Raw genomic sequence first — 19,051 nt, 5'->3', positions numbered from 1 at the left:
AGTACAAGCATGAAGCTGCTGAAAATGTTGATGACATCCCAAAAGAGTGCTCCCAGGCCTCACATCACAAACACTGGAGTCAGAGTCCCTTAGCTGACAAAGTATGCAGACATGGTGCCAGAAATCCCCAGTGTCCCCAGCATTCCTTCTTGTTTATTTTTCATGGCTATAGGCTTCCCAGGTGGCACCAGTGATGAGAATCCACCTGCTAATGCAGGAGATGCAGGTTTAATCCCCAAGTTGGGAAGATGCCCTGGAGTAGGAAATGGCACCCACTCCAGTATTCTTACCTAGAGAATCCCATGGACAGAGGAGCCTGGTGGGCTACAGTTCATGGGGTTGTAAAGAGACTAATACAACTGAGCTTCCACACCTAACCTAATAAGATGAGACAAGATTCCTTATGCTCAAATGTTTCAAAACATAGTTCAATGGCTTTCTACCTGGTTTCTCCTCAAAACTGAGAAACAGAGTATGGGACAGGAATGCAGATCCCTGGGCTCTTTTATCATTAAAATTTTTTTATTTTATTTTTTTAGGACTTTGCAAATTGTCATCTTATTGTTCAGTTGCTCAGTCATGTCCAACTCCCTGTGACCATGGACTGCAGCACGCCATACTTCCCTGTCCTTCACTATCTTCCAGAGTTTGCTCAAACTCATGTCTAGTGAGTTGGTGATGCCATCCAACCATCTCATCCTCAGTTGTCCCCTTCTCCTCCTGCTTTCAATCTTTGCCAGCATCAGGGTCTTTTCCAATGAGTCAGCTCTTCACACCAGGTGTCATCTCATGGATTGCTGAATTCCGCAAACATGGGTCAAAGTTTTCTTTTGCCTTAGCTTAACTGTTGATACCTTCAGAAATGAATGCTCCCAAGAAAAACCAAATAAAAAAACAGGAGTTAGAGGAACTAACAGTTATGACCTCCAACTTTCCTTAAATTAGGACAGCACATTCAAAGGGAAATGTAAATTAAACTGGCATTTTCCAAAAAAAGTCTTCCATTAAAAAAAATGTAATTGTAAGAACTAATCTGAACGAAATTGATTTTTAAAACTACTAGTTTTTAATTGCAGATAGGACAGCTTTTAGAGGAGCTTCCCAAGTGGCACAGTGGTAAAGAATCAGCCTGCCAATGCTGGAGACTCAGGTTTGATTTCTGAGTCAGGAAAAATCCCCTGGAGTAGGAAATGGAACCCACTCCAGTATTCTTGCCTGGAATATCCCATGGACAGAAGAGCATGGAGGGCTACAGCCCAAGGGGTCAAAAAGAACTGGATATGCCTGAGTGACTGAAGACACACATATGATAGCTTTTACAATAAATCCAAAAAAAAAAAAAAAGCTGGCTTTTAGGGGAAGATGGGGATCAAAACCTGGAATGCCATTTTGCTGGCATAGTACTTATACATAAGACTAGTCCATCTATCAGAGAAGGTGATGGCACCCCACTCCAGTACTCTTGCCTAGAAAATCCCATGGACAGAGGAGCCTGCTAGGCTGCAGTCCATGGGGTTGCTAAGAGTCGAACACGACTGAGCGACTTCACTTTCACTTTTCACTTTCATGCATTGGAGAAGGAAATGGAAACCCACTCCAGTGTTCTTGCCTGGAGAATCCCAGGGATGGGGGAGCTTGGTGGGCTGCTGTCTATGGGGTCGCACAGAGTCGGACACGACTGAAGCGACTTAGCAGCAGCAGCAGCAGCAGTCCATCTATATTTCCCTATTTTTTTTAATTCCATTTGCTCTAATTTGGCTAAATTTTGTAAGAAGCCTCCATAAGAAAATATAAGAATTACTTATTGTTTTAAAAGCCATGGAGCCTGGAATTCTTGTTTGTATGCAATTGAGTGCTTTTGATGAAATTTTGCCTAACACTTGCTGACCTTGTAGATGAATTCTGAAAATTTGAAGATTGGACTTGGAGGAGAGCAGGTTTTCATTCTTATAGCCAAGTTCTAAACTATGAGGAAGGATAAAAGAGAAAAAGATGAGAAACTCTAAAGTTGCCTCTTATTTTAATCCCTATCTAACATCTCTTTTGTAGGATTTCAAGAGTCTGCCATAAGTCAGTTTCCACAGAACCGTAAATCTGTACATTTGTTTTTCCCTTGTATCTATCTTACTAGTTTACTGCCTTTTGGGCTCATATATATATTCTTTTTTTTTTTTTTTTTTTTACTTATTTAGTAGTAAGCTGTGGTAAATAAAATTTATAAGGCTTCCCAGGTGGCACTAGTGGTAAAGAACCTGCCTGCCAATGCAGGAGACATAAGAGATACATGTTCGATCACTGGGTAGGCAAGATCCCCTGGAGGAGGGCATGGCAACCCATTCCAGTATTCTTTCTGGAGAATCCCACGGACAGAGGAGCCTGGCAGGCTAAGTCCATGGGGTCGCAAAGAGTCAGATAAGACTGAAGCTACTTAGCACATACACATTCTATTTCTAATAACTTTATATGTTACTTCATTTGATTCTGTCAATAGTCCAGGGGATGGCATGGTTTAGTCATCAACTATATTTCTGCTGCTGCTGCTGCTGCTGCTGCTAAGTCACTTCAGTCGTGTCCGACTCTGTGCAACCCCATAGACCGCAGCCCACCAGGCTCCCCCATCCCTGGGATTCTCCAGGCAAGAACACTGGAGTGGGTTTCCATTTCCTTCTCCAATGCATGAAAGTGAAAAGTGAAAGTGAAGTCGCTCAGTCGTGTCCGACTCTTCGTGACCCCATGGACTGCAGCCTACCAGGCTCCTCTGTCCATGGGATTTTCCAGGCAAGAGTACTGGAGTGGGGTACCATCGCCTTATTTCCGCAACTATATTTCTAGATGGTAACAATTGAGTCTCCTGAAAGCTAACTGACTTTCTTGAGATTACAGGTGGAACTGATAAGTGAGTTTAAAGAGAACAAAACTGATTTCTTGCATAATAGGTGCTCTTCCCAGGACTCTAAACAAAATTAGGTGGGGAAAAAAACTACATAGGAAACTGATAATCTCAAATAATATGGATGTGCTTTAACTGTAGTGTCTTTGGATTAGTTGAAAGAACATAGTGAGAAAAAAAAAACCTAAATGTTTATAGCTGTGTTTCTCAAATTAGGGTACCATGCCATCAAAACTATATGAGATTAACATGAGATATCCATTTTTAGCATCAAATTTTTTAAGGTTAAATTTTTATCTTCACACAAATATATATACATGTTACATACCCCAAAATCATCCAGTGCTCTCTTTTTAATGTCAGATAATCTTGAATTTTTTTAAAATAAAAGTGCATAGAAAGGAATTTTTTTTAATGGTGTACCAAGATTGCATTAGCAATGATTATTCATTAAATTCATTTCAGAATGATAATTTTTGGTTAAAAATATTTTGAATACTCTTGAATACTTATTGGTCCAATATAAATTTGTAACGATATAGGAATTATCATGATAGTGTATTTTATTGAGAGTTAGATGAAGAAATTTGTTCATGGAGAATGTGAGTTGAAACTGTTTACATATGATAAAATTACAGTGTTGATGGTAAAATAAGAACATTCTCATGCAAATTCCTTCACAGAAAAGTCATTTGAGAAGTTTTCCCTGAGACTATTAAAGAGATTGACCAGTAAAATAGATGGGTGTTCTATGAAACAGCAAAATGATATCAAACTTCAGCAGTAGAAATATGCATTTTTTTGAAATTCCCATCAAGTGTTGCCTGAGAACCTTCACTCAGTCACCTAAACTACACCTTTAGGCCTTCAGTAGTTGGCCTTCCCTAGTAGCTCAGACGGTAAAGCCTCTGCCAGCAATGCAGGAGACCTGGGTTCAATCCCTGGATGGGGAAGATCCCCTGGAGAAGGAAACAGCAATCCACTCTAGTATTCTTGCCTGGAGAATCACGTGGACAGAGGAGCCTGGCAGGTCACAGTTCATGGGGTCGCAAAGAGTCGGACATGACTGAGTGACAAAACACGCACACACACTTCAGTGGTTACTCCCATGTAGTTTATGAAGCAATTAGAAAGTTTTGCCATTTTATTTATTATATAAATTTATATTAGTAAAAATATGAACTCAAAAAATACAGTATTTAACCTGAGAAGAAAAAAAAAAAAAACTGACATGAAAGATTAGACCTGAATTTAACAGTTTTCTGAGACTAATAAACTCAATTGCCTAGTCACACATAGCTAGGAAACCTATTTGTAGCAGTTGTTTCTGATGATAAACAGTTTAAAATATTTATATAAAAAGGTACATCTGTTCTGAAGTAGAAAAGAATTTGTACATCTGTTAATGATGGAACCTATCGCTTAGGAAATTTTATCTTATTTTATGTCCCTTTGGACTATGTTCCCTAGATCCAAGAAATATTAATTTTTTTTCTAAATGTTATTTCTATATAAAAACCAAAGGGGCATTGTTTTAGTGCTTTTATCTCACCTAGGAATTCCATACTAATCTATTGGCTTGTGCTCAGTTGCTCAGTTCAGTTTAGTTCAGTTCAGCTGCTCGGTCGTGTCCGATTCTTTGTGACCCCATGGACTGCAGCACAAAGGGCCTCCCAGTCCATCACCAACTCCCAGAGTTTACTCAAACTCATGTCCATCGAGTTGGTGATGCCATCCAACCATCTCATCCTCTGTCATCCCCTTCTCCTCCTGCCCCCAATCCCTCCCAGCATCAGGGTCTTTTCAAATGAGTCAGTTCTTCACATTAGGTGGCCAAAGTATTGGAGTTTCAGCTTCAGCATCAGTCGTTTCAATGAATATTTAGGACTGATTTCCTTTAGGATGGATGGGTTAGATCTCCTTCAGGCCAAGGGACTCTCAAGAGTCTTCTCCAACACCATAGTTCAAAAGCATCAATTCTTCGGCGCTCAGCTTTCTTTATAGTCCAACTCTCATATCCATACATGACTACTGGAAAAACCATAGCCTTGACTAGACACACCTTTGTTGGCAAAGTAATGTCTCTGTTTTTTAATATGCTGTCTAGGTTGGTCATAACTTTTCTTCCCAGGAGCAAGCGTCTTTTAATTGCATGGCAGCAGTTGCTCAGTCATGTCCAATTCTGCTCTGAGGTCCCCAGTCCTAAATTGCACCATATTTAACAACACTAGTTTATCTGACCTGTTAAATCTGACACTTGAGAAACTGGAGATGGATTTAGGTGAAAGTTGCCTTAAAACTCTAGGTTTATCATAAGAGTTCATCCTTCACCACTAGTCCTCTTGCATCTTGACTGTTGAGAAATGTAAGAATAAGGCCTGGATGTATGTGTTTGAGATTATGTGAGCATGAGTACATCAGAACTCAAGATTTATGATTCATAGTCACTTCATGAGAAGTGAGTACCTGCTGTTACCATAACGCTTTCCATCCCAATACATAAAATGTGCTCAGTAAATATTTGTTGAATGAGTGAATAAATTGTAAGGTCTCCATAAATCATGATTAGTATTATACTCTTACTATTATTATTGTCTTCATGTCTTTAAACTGCTGATGAGGAAAGAAATTAATGTTTTATCCTGTACTACCTACCCATAAATTCATAAAGTCAAAGGACATCTTTAGAAATAGTGAACACTGTGGAAATGAATAATGATCAAGGTCATATTTTAACTTTCTTAGCAAATTTTGGCCAAGATTGATATATAATAATGGGAAAATTTGGATTTTTTTTAAACCTAATACCAGAACAAGATAAATGGGCTTTAAGTTTTATAAAAAATGAGGGAGAAATTATTAAACATTATTGATTTATATTTTTAACATCAGGGACATGGCTGATTCTTCATAAAGAAATCACTGCATGATAACTTTGATGGATGCCAACCCAGAAAACCAGTGTTTATTACATTCGATATCTATTCCTCTTGGAAAATTTTAGTAAGCTCAGAATAGAAGGAAACTTAGATAAACATGTATTTTAAAGTGAAAAATTATAAGCATTAATGTCATTAATGTCAGAAAAAATATAATAATGCCTCTATCTTTATAGTAAAGCTTTATATTTAAGATTTGCTATATTATTATTTTCCACTTGAATAAGAAAACAAATAAAGCAATTCCAGATTCTTTTCTTTTAATTTTTGAAATAATGAGAATTTAATACAGTAAGTAGTTACAAGATAAACATTCAAGAGTCAGTAGTGAAAAAAATAGAGGGGGAACTTTATATGATCACCTAAGTAGATACAGAAAATGCAGGTATTAAAATTTAGAATCACTGTTTTTTCAACTCTCTAAAAACAAATAGAAGTGTCCTTAACCTGTAGCTAAAAACTATAGAAAACATTGTGCTTAGTGGGAAAACATTAAAAGCTTTTCCCTATAATCAAACAAACCAAAAATGCCTGCTATTACTATTTTTATTTAACATTGAACTAGAAATCTTAGTAATGTAAAAGGTAACAGAAAATTCTGTCACTGTTTTCATGTAACATGACTGTGTCCATTCAAATTTCAAAAGAATATACAGTATATTGTTAGAAATAATGACTTAAAATCTACTCATATATTAACAGTTATTAGGTAAAATTTAGGAAAAACTAGAATTTAAAAGCTATGATAAATCTAACAAAAGATATGCAAAACATCCACAGGAAAAAAATTCTAAAATTGTACAGAAGGATGTAAAATGAGACTCAATTAAATGGAGAAATATGCCATGTTTAGTGGTTGTATGTTTCAGTATTGTGAAGATGTTGATTCTCCCCAAATTAATTTATAGTTTAATGAATGCTACTCAAATAATTGTTCATTTATTTTGTGTATGGGTAAGCTGCACATCAAGCTGAGCACATCATGAGAAATGCTGGGCTGGATGACTTACAAGCTGGAATCAAGATAGGTAGGAGAAACATCAACAACCTCAGATATGCAGATGATACCACTCTGATGGCAGAAAGCAAAGAGGAAGAACCAAAGAGTCTCTTGATGAGGGTGAAGGAGGAGAGTGAAAGAGCTGGCTTAAAACTAAATATTAAAATAAACTAAGATCATGGCTCCATTACTTCATGACAAATAGAAGGGGAAAAGGTGGAAGCAGTGACAGATTTCCTCTTCCTGGGCTCTAAAATCACTGTGGATGGTGACTGCAGCCATAAAATCAGAAGACGATTTCTTCTTGGCTGGAAAGCTATGACAAACCACAAAAGTCCATAGAGTCAAGGCGATGGTCTTTCCAGTGGTCATGTACAGTTGTGAGAGCTGGACTGTAAAGAAGGCTGAGCACCAAAGAATTGATGCCTTCAAACTGTGGTGCTGGAGAAGACTCCTGAAAGTCCCTTGGACAGCAAGGAGATCAAACCAGTCAATCTTAAGGGAGATCAACCCTGAATACTAATTAGAAGCACTGATGCTGAAGCTGCAACTCCTGTATTTTGGTCATCTGATGTGAACAGCCAACTCATTGGAAAAGTCCCTGATATAGGAAAAGATTGAGGTGTCAGATGATGAGATGGTTGGATGGCATCACCGACTCACTGGACATGAATTGGGTGAACTCCAGAAGATGGTGAAGGACAAGGGAGCCTGGCGTGCTGCAGTCCATGGGGTCCCAAAAAGTCAGACATGACTGGGTGACTGAACAACAACAGAAGCTTGATAAGCTGATTCTAAAATATATTCAGGAGGTCAAAGGACCTAAATTCATGGGAAAACAAAAACAAACAAAAAAAAAACACTTAAAGAAGAACAAGGAAAAAGAATTTTCAAGACTTACTGTAAATTCTAGCTATTTAAGAAAATGTAGTATTAACACAGAGATAGACAAATTGACGAGTGCAACCAAATGAAGAGGCCAAGAACAAGCCTATATGTATGTAGACCATCGGTGTTGGACAAAAGTTGAATCAGTGAGGAAAGAATGGTCTTTGCAATGGAAAAAAAAAATTGGTTAAACTAATCATTGTATATCTATACTTCTAGATAGATAATTTTTTAAATTCTATTTATTATTTTTTATTTTATTTTTTAACTTTACAATATTGTATTGGTTTTTTTTTTTTTTTAATAAAGTTAACTCTATTTTCTGAAATAGAAAGATTATTCATTCAACAAATATTTGGGGGCTACTTACATTGCACAAGTTATTGGAAATTTTTTCTTCCAAAATATATTTGTTGTTGTTCAGTCACTAAGTCATGTCGGACTCTATGTGACTCCATGGACTGCAGCACAGCAGGCCTCTCTGTCCCTCACCATCTCCCAAAGTTTGCCCAAGTTCATGTCCAAAATATATTACTGTTAAAAAAGCAGATTACATTTCAAATAATTGTGATTTTTGACTCTTGCCTTTTTTACTTGCATCTCACACAACTTCAAAATTCTTACAAAAACATGCTCCCTTTATCTGCCTGATTCCCTTCTTCCCCTCCTCACTCTGTCAGCCACACTGCAATTTTTTGCTGTCTGTTAAGCATCAGTCATCCATCTACCTCTGAGCTTCTGGATGAGCTGTTGTTTCTTTCTAGAATATCCTCCAACAGAAATTCCTATGGTCTATGTTCTTGGCAAATTAAGTTTGTCAAATCACTCCGCCCATCTTTTCAGTGAGATTATCCCTGACCATCCTGCTTAAGGGGTTTCCCTGGTAGTTCAGCTGGTAAAGAATCTGCCTGCAATGCAGGAGACCCCAGTTCGATTCCTGTGTCAGAAGATTCGCTAGAGAAGCAATAGGCCATCCACTCCAGTATTCTTGGACTTCCCTTGTGGCTCAGCTGGTAAAGAATCCACCTGCTATTGTGGGAGGCCTGGGCTTGATCCCTGGGTTGGGAAGATCCCCTGGTGAAGGGAAAGGCTATCCACTCTAGTATTCTGGCCTGGAGCATTCCATGGACTGTATAGTCCATGGGGTCACAAAGAGGCGAACAGGCCTGAGTGACTTTCACTTTCATCCTGCTCAAAACAGCAACTGTTTCCTACCGCATATTCCTTCTCCCCAATTTCTATCTTAGTTTCTTCTATGGTTTATATTACTTTCTCAAATCCTATATTTTTATGTTTATTTCATGATAGTTTATATTCACATTATAGAAACTTTATAAGGGGAGACATTTCTGTCTGGTTTTCTCATTGGTATATCCTAGTATGCACCTGGCATATAACAAGAGTAAAACTAGTGCAAGTGTCATCTGTGTCTGTGTGTCTGCTCATTTGCACAAGTGTATAGAGGAACCGCAAAAGAAAACTACCAAACTCTTCATACTGGCTATTTGTGGGGAGGAGAGTGGTAACGGAAGAAGGATGAGGCAAACCTTTTACATTTTACTTAATATTTTACTGTGCGGCTTGAATTGCATTTTATTTCTAAAAAAGCAAATATTTTAGTGTGCTTGGAGTTTCTTTCATAATTCATAAAACAGATCAAATAGGGTAGCAAAACCCCAAAACTGTGGACAGCATCCAAAACAGAAGTAACAAGGTATTCCTAAGAACAAGCAGGGAAGGGCAGATCATGAAGTTACAAGACTTGTGTAACAGAATCTTATGGGAGGAAGCTAAGGAGGCCACAGTTACCTGGTGGACCTGAGAACAAGGCTTCACAGAGCTCACAGGTACTCACTGGAAAGCTGAGCGGGCCAATTTGATAAGCTATGAAGCAGCTGAAATGGGGAAGGACTTTTACACACTCCAGTTCACAAGGAAGGGCAAGGGTCCGTGGAAAATCTGAAAAGGTTGGGGAAGTCTATAAACTCTCAAAGGTAACTGACACTTCCTCCCTAGAAAAAGTCCTAAGCTGAAGACAAACTGCCATAAATATAATCCGAATGAAAGGAGAAAGATTGTAGGAGCAAAGGAAAAACAAAATCCAGAAAAAATTGGGGGCAAAGGGACCAGCCAAAGCAGCATATCTCAGAAAGTATGAAACAGTGTTTTTTTACCTGTGACAGCAACAGAAAAGAGGGCTTAAGATCCTGAGAACCCTCTACTCCTTCCTGAAAGTTTAATTTCATCTTAAAATGAATAAGTAAGATGGATCATGTTTGAATGTCATACAAAATTAGAATTTTTAAAAAAGAAATAAAATGCAAATAAAATCTCTTCAATGAAAGTATGCCAGAAAGACATTCCTAACAAAGGGATAAACTGTTATATTTCAAATTGAGCTAAAAGAAATTAAGAAAATGATAAAGATATGGAAGAGCAATGTAAATTATAATTAGAGAAAACTCAAAAATGAAATGATGAAACCTCCCAAAAATTAGAAAATAAAACATACTTTAATAAAGTCCCTGAAGAAGCAAACCAAAGTAATATATCAAAACAATATCAAAACTAAATTGTATATTTAGTATTTTGATGAATATTAACATCATAATTCAAGAAGTTTTCAGAAAAATGAAAAGACTTGAAATTACATATGAAAAAGACACTTTGCATATTGAGAAAGTTACCCAGAATAACCAACCTGAAACATATTTTTGGAGAAAGTATTGGATTTGAGGGGGGAAAAAAAGCTTGCTTTAAGCATCTAGGCAAAAAGATCAATTCACTTGTAAGGGAAAGAAGTTCAGACTGTCATAAGAATTTTGGGTCATAATCCTTTATTCCCGAAGAAAATTAAATAATATTTTTATGACCCCCAAAAAGGAAAACGTGAGCCACGGGTATTGTAGCCAGTAAAATTGACTTTCATGCATAAAGGCCACAGAAAAACTGTTATCAACACCCAGAACTCAGAAACTTACTTCCTTGAGCACTTCTGGCGGAATTTGCCAGAAAATGAGCATCAGATAGTCAAAATGACAGAGGGATGTGACATAGGACTGGTAGAGCATATCATATTTAATGATAGTCAGAAGAGGGAATGTGTAATATGTATAGTATAGATACCATATAGTGCAGATAGAATAGCTCTGTAAAAAATGGGAGTGAAATAGGAAGCACATATGAAAAGTGAAGTAGGCATAAAGATTGCTTTATTAGATGAACTGGGATAAAAAGGATAACACTGCAATCAGATACTGGAGAAAAAGGGCACAGGGGATAAAGGGTATTATCTGAAGATATTTATTATACCATTAGGACACAATTGCAAACCATCTTAAATATAAATAATCATAATAATAAAGCAGAGATGATCCAAAACCAAACTAAAAAATAAAATAAAGACCAGAGTGAAAAGCATTCCATGTAAAATATGTGTATATTAAATATAGTATTATAGTATACAACTTCTTAGAAAATAGTTGACAGAGGAAATCAAATATATTTGAAAATAAAACAATGAAAGTTAAATCATAATTTTTAAAAAATGTTTAAATATAGGGGGAAGAAGGGAATAGTATAGAGAGTTCAGGGATAGATGTTGGGCTTCTTGGAATATACACTGTTTTGATAGATATAACTTCTGGAATTGTTTAAGTATTTTAAATGAATTGATGTTTTAAATTATTCCTAAAAAATAGAATACAAAAATCCGAGACCACATTACCTGTCTCCTGAGAAACCTGTATGCGGATCAAGAAGCAAGAGTTAGAACTGCACATGGAACAGAGAACTGGATCAAAATCGGAAAAGGAGTACATCAAGGCTGTGTATTGCCACCCTGCTTATTTAAGTTATATGCAGAGTACCTCATGTGAAAAGCACAAGCTGGAATCAAGATTGTTGGGAAAAATATCAACAACCTCAAATATGCAGATGATACCATTCTAATGGCTGAAAGTAAAGAGGAATTAACGAGTCTCTTGATGACAGTGAAAGAGGAGAGTGAAAAAGCTGGTTTAAAACTCAACATTCAAAAAATTAAGATCATGGCATCCAGTCCCTTCACTTCATGGCAAATAGAAGGGGAAAAAAATGGAAACAGTGACAGACTTTATTTTCTTGGGCTCTAAAATAACTGCAGATGGTAACTGCAGCCATGAAATTAGAAGACGCTTGCTTCTTGGAAGAAAAGCTATGACAACCTAGACAGTGTACTAAAAAGCAGAGACATCACTTTGCTGACAAAGGTCTGCCTAGTCAAAGTTATGGTTTTCCCAGTAGTCATGTATGCATGTGAGAGTTGGACCATAAAGAAGGCTGAGTACTGAAGTACCAATGCTTTTTTTTTTTAATATAAATTTATTTATTTTAATTGGAGGCTAATTACTTTACAAGTACCGATGGTTTTAAACTGTGGTGTTGAAGAAGACTCTTGAGAGTCCCTTGGACTGCAAGGAGATCAAGCCAATCAATCCTAAAGGAAATCAACGCTGAACATTCGTTGAAGGACTGATGGTGAAGCTGAAGCTCCAATACTTTGGCCACCTAATGGGAAGAGCTGATTCATTGGAAAAGACCCTGCTGGGAAAGATTGAAGGCAGGAGGAGAAGGGGACAACAAAGGGTGAGATGGTTGGATGGTATCACGGACTCAATGGACATGAGTTTGAACAAACTCCAAGAGTTAGTAGAGGATAGAGGATCCTGGTGTGCTACAGTCCATGGGGTTGCAAAGAGTTGGACATGACACAGTACTGAACAACAACAAAAATAGAAATTCTTTAAATTTAAATTTAAAGAATTTCTATTTTTGAAAAATTTAAAGAAGTCAAGATAGAAATATTGCAATTAGTTTTATATTTCACCACGGAAGTTTCTCTTATATTTGCTAACAGCTCAAGATGTGAATTTGAAGTTGGTAAAAATAATGTTTACTATTAATAGTGTACTCCAAATCAATAGGCATGGTCCTTGACTTTCCCATCCACATCTAACACAAGGAAATGACTCAAGTGAAAGGGGTCAACTCAGGGGGAACATCACTCACTATCTTATCTTTTTTTCATTTCTCTAGGAAAATAAAGGAAAGTCTGGAGTGCTTCCCTGTGAAATTGAATAACTTGATCCACACACTTGCACAAATGACAGCCATAAGCCCTGCCAAATCGACTTCACAGACTTTTTCCCAGGAATCCTGTATGCCAGGTGCAAGCAGATCAATCCAAAGAGCAACAGTCTTAGGGTTCAGCAAGAAAACCAGCCATGTAAGTTTCAAGACTGTCATCTTACTTAAATATCATTTAACTACATCTCCCACTGTGCTTCACTGTACACATTCTTCCTGATACCATGCTTATTTTTTTTAATATGGATATGAAAAATCATTTAAGTGTGCCATTAAGGAGGATGTTCCAAGGAGAAATCATAACAACCAGAGCTGTTAGTAGAGAATCTCAAAGAGAACAGTTCCTGCCCTGTAGTAGACTATAAGTCAAGAACCAATTAAAATGTCCACAAGGAAAGAAGAACAGAAATTAGGCAGTCTGTTCCTAGCACCTAAGATTATGATATCTTTCTATACCGTCTGTTTATAGGTAATTTTGCCTTTACAAAATGCACCTCTTATCTTTTGTGATGATTTTTTTTTTTGCAGAAATTATTGCTTTGTTTAGTTTACACGGAGCCAGATTTTAGAATGTATGGAAGGTTGATACTGCCGTCTTTTGATTTTGTCTACTTCTTTTCTGCAGCTGTATCTAATCCAGGTGACTCACAGTAACAACGAAACAAGCCTGACAGAAAAGTCATTTGACCAGTTTGCAAAACTTCACAGCCAACTTCAAAAGCAGTTTGCATCACTGACCCTCCCAGAGTAAGGATTGTCCTCCTTAGGGTTTTGCGTTCAGTACTTGCCCTTGAACATAAGGAGAAATTATGGTTATGGGGTTTTCTATTTGTGAACAATACAGCATTCTGATTCTAGTTCCACTGAACCTATCCAAGCAGTCTGTATTGCTCTCAGAATAAAGAACCTTTTGTCTCATAAAACAGAAAAAAGTTTTTAATTTTGTCTGCTTTCAGGCATTGGTGTTTTAGACAAAAAAATCAGAACCAATTTCATTTTTCATCAATTATCAGTAAAATTGTTTTCTTTGCCTGTTTTTAAAATTTAATCTTTTTTCTAGAATTTTCTGTTAAAATAAAATTGAAAATGCAGAATGAAATTGCATATATCTTCTCTTTCAGCAAATAATGGTGACAAAAAGCTCTGATATATTTTTTTGCTGTATAAGAAAAATTTATCAGTATCAATTAGTATACAAGTAAAATTTATTCACATCAATTCATTTTTGTTATTAATTATTAACTTGATCCCTGGAGAAGGAAATGGCAACCCACTTCAATATTCTTGCCTGGAGAATCCCATGGACAGAGGAGCCTGGCAGGCTACAGTCTATGGGGCCGCAAGTGTCAGACACGACTAAGCATAGAGCACACACATTAACTTGAACTTGGGTTATCTAAGTTTAACTTGTTATTACCTTCATTTTGCAGTCTTGAGAAACATTGCTTCAGTTCATGTTATAGCAAAAACATATTAAGCATAAACAAAGGGTATAATTCAAAATAACTTCTGATTAAATAAATCTTCTAAAATTTATCATTTAGAACTAGCCAAATTTAGATTATAGACTTGAGTATGTGGAATATCTTGACTTTTAAAAAAGGAACTTCTTAGAAATTATGATATTTGCACTTAGGCATATCAAATGTTACCTATAGAGTAGTTTCTTGGTATCCACAAAGGATTGGTTCTAGGACCCCCCTCCTGTGGACACCAAAATCCTTGCATGCTTAAGTCCTACACATAAGATGACATAGTGTTTACATATAACCTACCCTCTTACTTTAAAGTCTCCTCTTACTTTAAATCACCTCTAGATTTCTTATAATATCTAATACAATATAAATGCTATGTAAATAGTTATAAATACAATGTAAATGCTATGTAAATGTTTTCTGGCATGCAGCAAATTTAAATTTTGCATTTTGGAACTTTCTGGATTATTTTTTCCTAATAGTTCAATCTACAGTTTATTGAATATGCAGATGTAGAACCTGCAGATAGGGAGAGCCAAATGTACCAGGATTTTTCTTGAGTAAATGGTCCTTTAACGATAGGAATGTTCATACCTGACCTGACATACTTGGTACATGTGGATTTTCATTAGACTTTCAGAGTTTAGTCACTTACCAAAATATAAATCTAAGCAACATCACCAGTGGATGGAAAGATAGTGGGCATTATTGAAGACTGAGTAGTTTACATTCATGAAACTCTATACTTGCAGATATCTCAGAAATTTTGAAATACAAATGCTTTAAAAATCAGAAAGTCATCAGAGTAAGAGACTGACAGGGAAGGAATGTCATTGTGAAAACTTAAAGACAACATCAGGTTTAAGAATTATTGAAAAACATCTAATATGATAACTGAAGAAAAGAAAATACTGGCCAAAAAATTTAAAGTCCAACTACAAATACTGAATTCAACATTAGTGGTTTCCATTGTATCTTACTTATTAATGATTTAGAAATTACGTTCATTCATTTCTGTAAATGATTGTTCCTTTAGGTTTCAAAAATGTCTCTCTTCTACTCTTTTCTCTCCTCAATACATATTAGTATAACTTGTAAAACTTCAAAGTGTCAATAATCTCTTTCCATGTGCCTCGTCTCGATTTTCAGCTTTAGTTAGGATTCTGCTTTGCTCAACAACTCCTGCCAGGTAATGGGACCTAAATTGATTTTAAAACCATTCAAGCAACATGTGGAAGGGAGGAATATTTAGTGCTTTGTGCCCTGAACAATATTTGTATGCTGACAGTCCCAAAGGAGCTCAAGCTTATAGCAATGCATATAGATGAAGGATGAGGGCAAGATTTCCTCTGACTCCTAAATTTACTAAAAGAAGCTTTATGCAAATTATGTAAATCCAATCTAGAAAGTATGCTCAGAAAGTTCAAATTAGACATATTGTAAAACAGTGGTCTTGAAATCAGGTTGTTTATACTTCTTGGTACCTTTTGATAATACACAGACATAGAAATCTTCCTTGAAATTAATCATCTTTAAATTCATCTGCATGAGGGCTTCCCTGCTGGCTCAACAGTAAAGAATCCACTTGCCGATGCAGGAGGCACAGGTTTGATCCCAGGTCCAGCAAGATCCTACATGCCGCAAAGCAACTAAGCCTGTGCACCACAAGTATTTGGCCTGCACTCTGGAGCCTGGGAGCAGCAACAACTCAAGCACGCACGTCCTAGAGCCTGTGCTCTGCAGTAAGAGGAGCCACCGCAATGAGAAGCCCTCACACTGCAGCTAGAGAGGAGCCCCCATTCACAACAACTAGAGGAAAAACCCATGCAGCAACCAAGACCCAGCGCAGCAAAAAATAAATGAATAAAATTATAAAATAGAATTAAAACTCATCTACTTGGGAAAGGTTGATTTCCTTTCCCTGGCTTACTTTCACCATCGCTCTTCTCCCAGCCATCCAGGATTTTATGTTGATACACTGTCCCAGCGAGTACAAAGTCTCTGAGACTCAAATAAAGGGCAAACCAAAATATCGGTATTGGTACTGAGAAAATGAATTATTCTAATAACTGGATATCAAATCTGTTTGCAGGTCCGGTTTTTCTTAATCTGTGGTGTGAACAGAACTGAGAGAAGACTTGTCAGCACCATCAGATAAAATATCCTAAAAAATCATTTTCAAGAACTATTACTGTGTTATATTTGATATATAACTCAAAAGCACTTCAAACAATTGAAGGATATTACTGGAGCTGAATTCCTTAATTCTCATATATTTATTTACATGCAATATTTTTTAGTACATCCGTCTATAAAAATGGAATAGAACTAATGTTGAACTCCATTTTATTCTAGCAATAAAGAAAATCCATCCACAAATAAATTAATATTTAAAACCAGCAAAATCTATCTACTTACCTAATGTATTTCTGTGTTTTGATTAATTATATATGATACTAAATTTTATGATAACTAAATCTGGATGAAAACTTTTAATACTTTAAGCCTTAGAACCACAAAAGTTAAAAAGTAAAATATCAATTATTTAAAGACACAGACATATTATTTTGGATTTCCCTGATGTTTCCGACAAGAAGCAATGGATAGGATGTCCTGCGGTTGTCACATACTTTGGTGTGTTTGCTGACAACCCTTTACCATCCCCCATGCTCCTTTGCCCAGGGGAAGGTCTAGACCAAAGCAGCAGAAGATGAAGGAGGCAACAGCAAGACTGCAGTCAGAGGGAGCTGCTAGATAGTTCCTAAAACGATGCATTTAAACAGAAAAGGTAAAGTGTTAGTCGCTCAGTTGTGTCCAACCCTTTGTGACCCATGGACTGTAGTCCGCCAAGGCTCCTCTGTCCATGGAATTCTCCAGGCAAGAATACTGGAGTGGGTAGCTATTCCCTTCTCCAGGGGATCTTCCCGACCCAAGAAGCAAACCTGAGTCTCCTGCATTGCAAGCAGATTCCTTGCCATCTGAGCTACCAGGGAAGCCCTTAAGCAGCAAAACCTATTGCCTTTAACAGGTCATGCCACCCCATAATTGGTCGTAATCAATGTCCAACCCATCAAGATGAATCATCAGATAGCAAAGAGGAAATTTTGCAAGTCAGACCTCTGAGGAAAGTGATACTTTGTTCCAAAAGACTAAGACCAGATGGAAGCATATGTAACTTGGTGAAATGTTTAATTTAGCTAGTGTAGCAGTGTCTCTAGTGAACCCAGAAGCATCAATACCATCTGACTTTTTGGGAAAATTATGAATCATTAAATTTCAGAAAGTATTTATTAACCCCCACATGTATTAAAAGACAAAATGTGTGGTCTGCCATAAACACAGTAAGAGGGAAAATATATATTAGTTTAGTGTGCTAAATTAAATTAAAGTAGTGTTAATATTAATAACAGTTAAAATAGCACATGTCCACAGCCATGTTACTAAAACTCTCAGAATTAATCATGTATTCTGTGGTTTTATAAAAAAATGTTTTCATTGGCTCTTCCATCTGATGCAGCTAAAACTCCATGAACAATTCTAAGATACAGACACCAATTTTCAAACTAATGAAAATATACTTTTTTTCTTTTAAAACAGGTTTCCTCACTGGTGGCACTTACCTTTTACAAATTCAGATCACAAAAGGTTCAGAGATCTAAATCATTACATGGAACAGATATTAAATGGATCGTATGAAGTTGCAAACGTATGTTACAATTTATTTTTTATATTTTTACATAACACATGGACTGTTTTATATATCATTACTGGGAATACTTTTAAATACCTTATACCATCTTTAGTCCTACATTTACTCAACACATGTGCAAATTAAAGTTATCTTGTCAATTCCATGCAAAAACCAACCAGGGTTTTAGTTGAAATTGCATCTTAATATGTTTCAATCCATTGTCATATACCCATTTAAGTATTTTTAGAATGTTCTTTCAGTAATAGTTTACTGTTCTACGCATAGAGGTCTTAAAAATATTTTGTTATACCAGATATGGTACTTTTAAAAATCCTTTTTCACCAGTATATAGATGGAATTGATTTTATATTTTGATGTCTTACCCAACAGTCTTACTAACTTCACTTTTATTTCTAACAATCATCTGTGTAATCATCCATGTTGTTTCTGAATTTTCAATTTATGATCATATCATCTGCAAATAACAAGAAGTTTTTTTATTTATATATTAATGGAACAAGTTAAAAGTGTTAGTTGCTCAGTCGTATCTAACACTTTTTGTCCCCATGGGCTGTATCCCGCCAGGCTCCTCTCTCCATGGAATTCTCCAGGCAAGAATACTGGAGTGGGTTGCCATTTCCTTCTCCAGGAGATCTTCCCGATCCAGGGATCAAACCTGGGCCTCCCGCACTGCAGGCAGATTCTTTACCATCTGAGCCACCAGGTTCCAAAATTTATTTGTGCATTTCTTTTCCTTTCTATTTCATACTCTTTAGGGCTTCTAGTATGTACTGAATTGAAATAGTAATGGTGGATATACTTATGTTATTCCTGAATTCAGGGAAGAAGCATCTAATACTTCCTCATTAAGCATGTGAGTTTTTATGGGCTTCCCTGATAGTTCCATTGATAAAGAATCTGCCTGCAATGCAGGAGACCCCAGTTGGATTCCTGGGTCAGGAAGATGCACTGGAGAAGGGATGGGCTACTCACTCCAGTATTCTTGGGTTTCCCTTGTGGCTAAGCTGGTAAAGAATCTAC

The 19,051-nt window shown here is 36.6% G+C and overlaps 1 protein-coding gene across 4 annotated transcripts in view; it reads left to right on the top strand.

The window, feature by feature from the left end:
- Positions 1–19,051, top strand: part of PIK3C2G (phosphatidylinositol-4-phosphate 3-kinase catalytic subunit type 2 gamma) — a 669,174-nt gene that overhangs the window by 562,002 nt on the left and 88,121 nt on the right. For all 4 annotated transcript variants that reach the window (XM_061417725.1, XM_061417726.1, XM_061417724.1 and 1 more), the window contains 3 exons: positions 12,794–12,983; positions 13,470–13,591; positions 17,917–18,025. In XM_061417725.1, the coding sequence (XP_061273709.1) occupies positions 12,794–12,983; positions 13,470–13,591; positions 17,917–18,025 (421 nt within the window). The remainder of the gene's footprint in view (positions 1–12,793; positions 12,984–13,469; positions 13,592–17,916; positions 18,026–19,051) is intronic.

The sequence above is a fragment of the Bos javanicus genome, chromosome 5 (assembly GCF_032452875.1).
Source record: "Bos javanicus breed banteng chromosome 5, ARS-OSU_banteng_1.0, whole genome shotgun sequence".
NCBI classification, from domain to species: domain Eukaryota; kingdom Metazoa; phylum Chordata; class Mammalia; order Artiodactyla; family Bovidae; genus Bos; species Bos javanicus.
The sequence above is the reverse complement of the archived record's forward strand: the minus strand, read 5'-3'. Positions and strand labels throughout refer to the sequence as shown.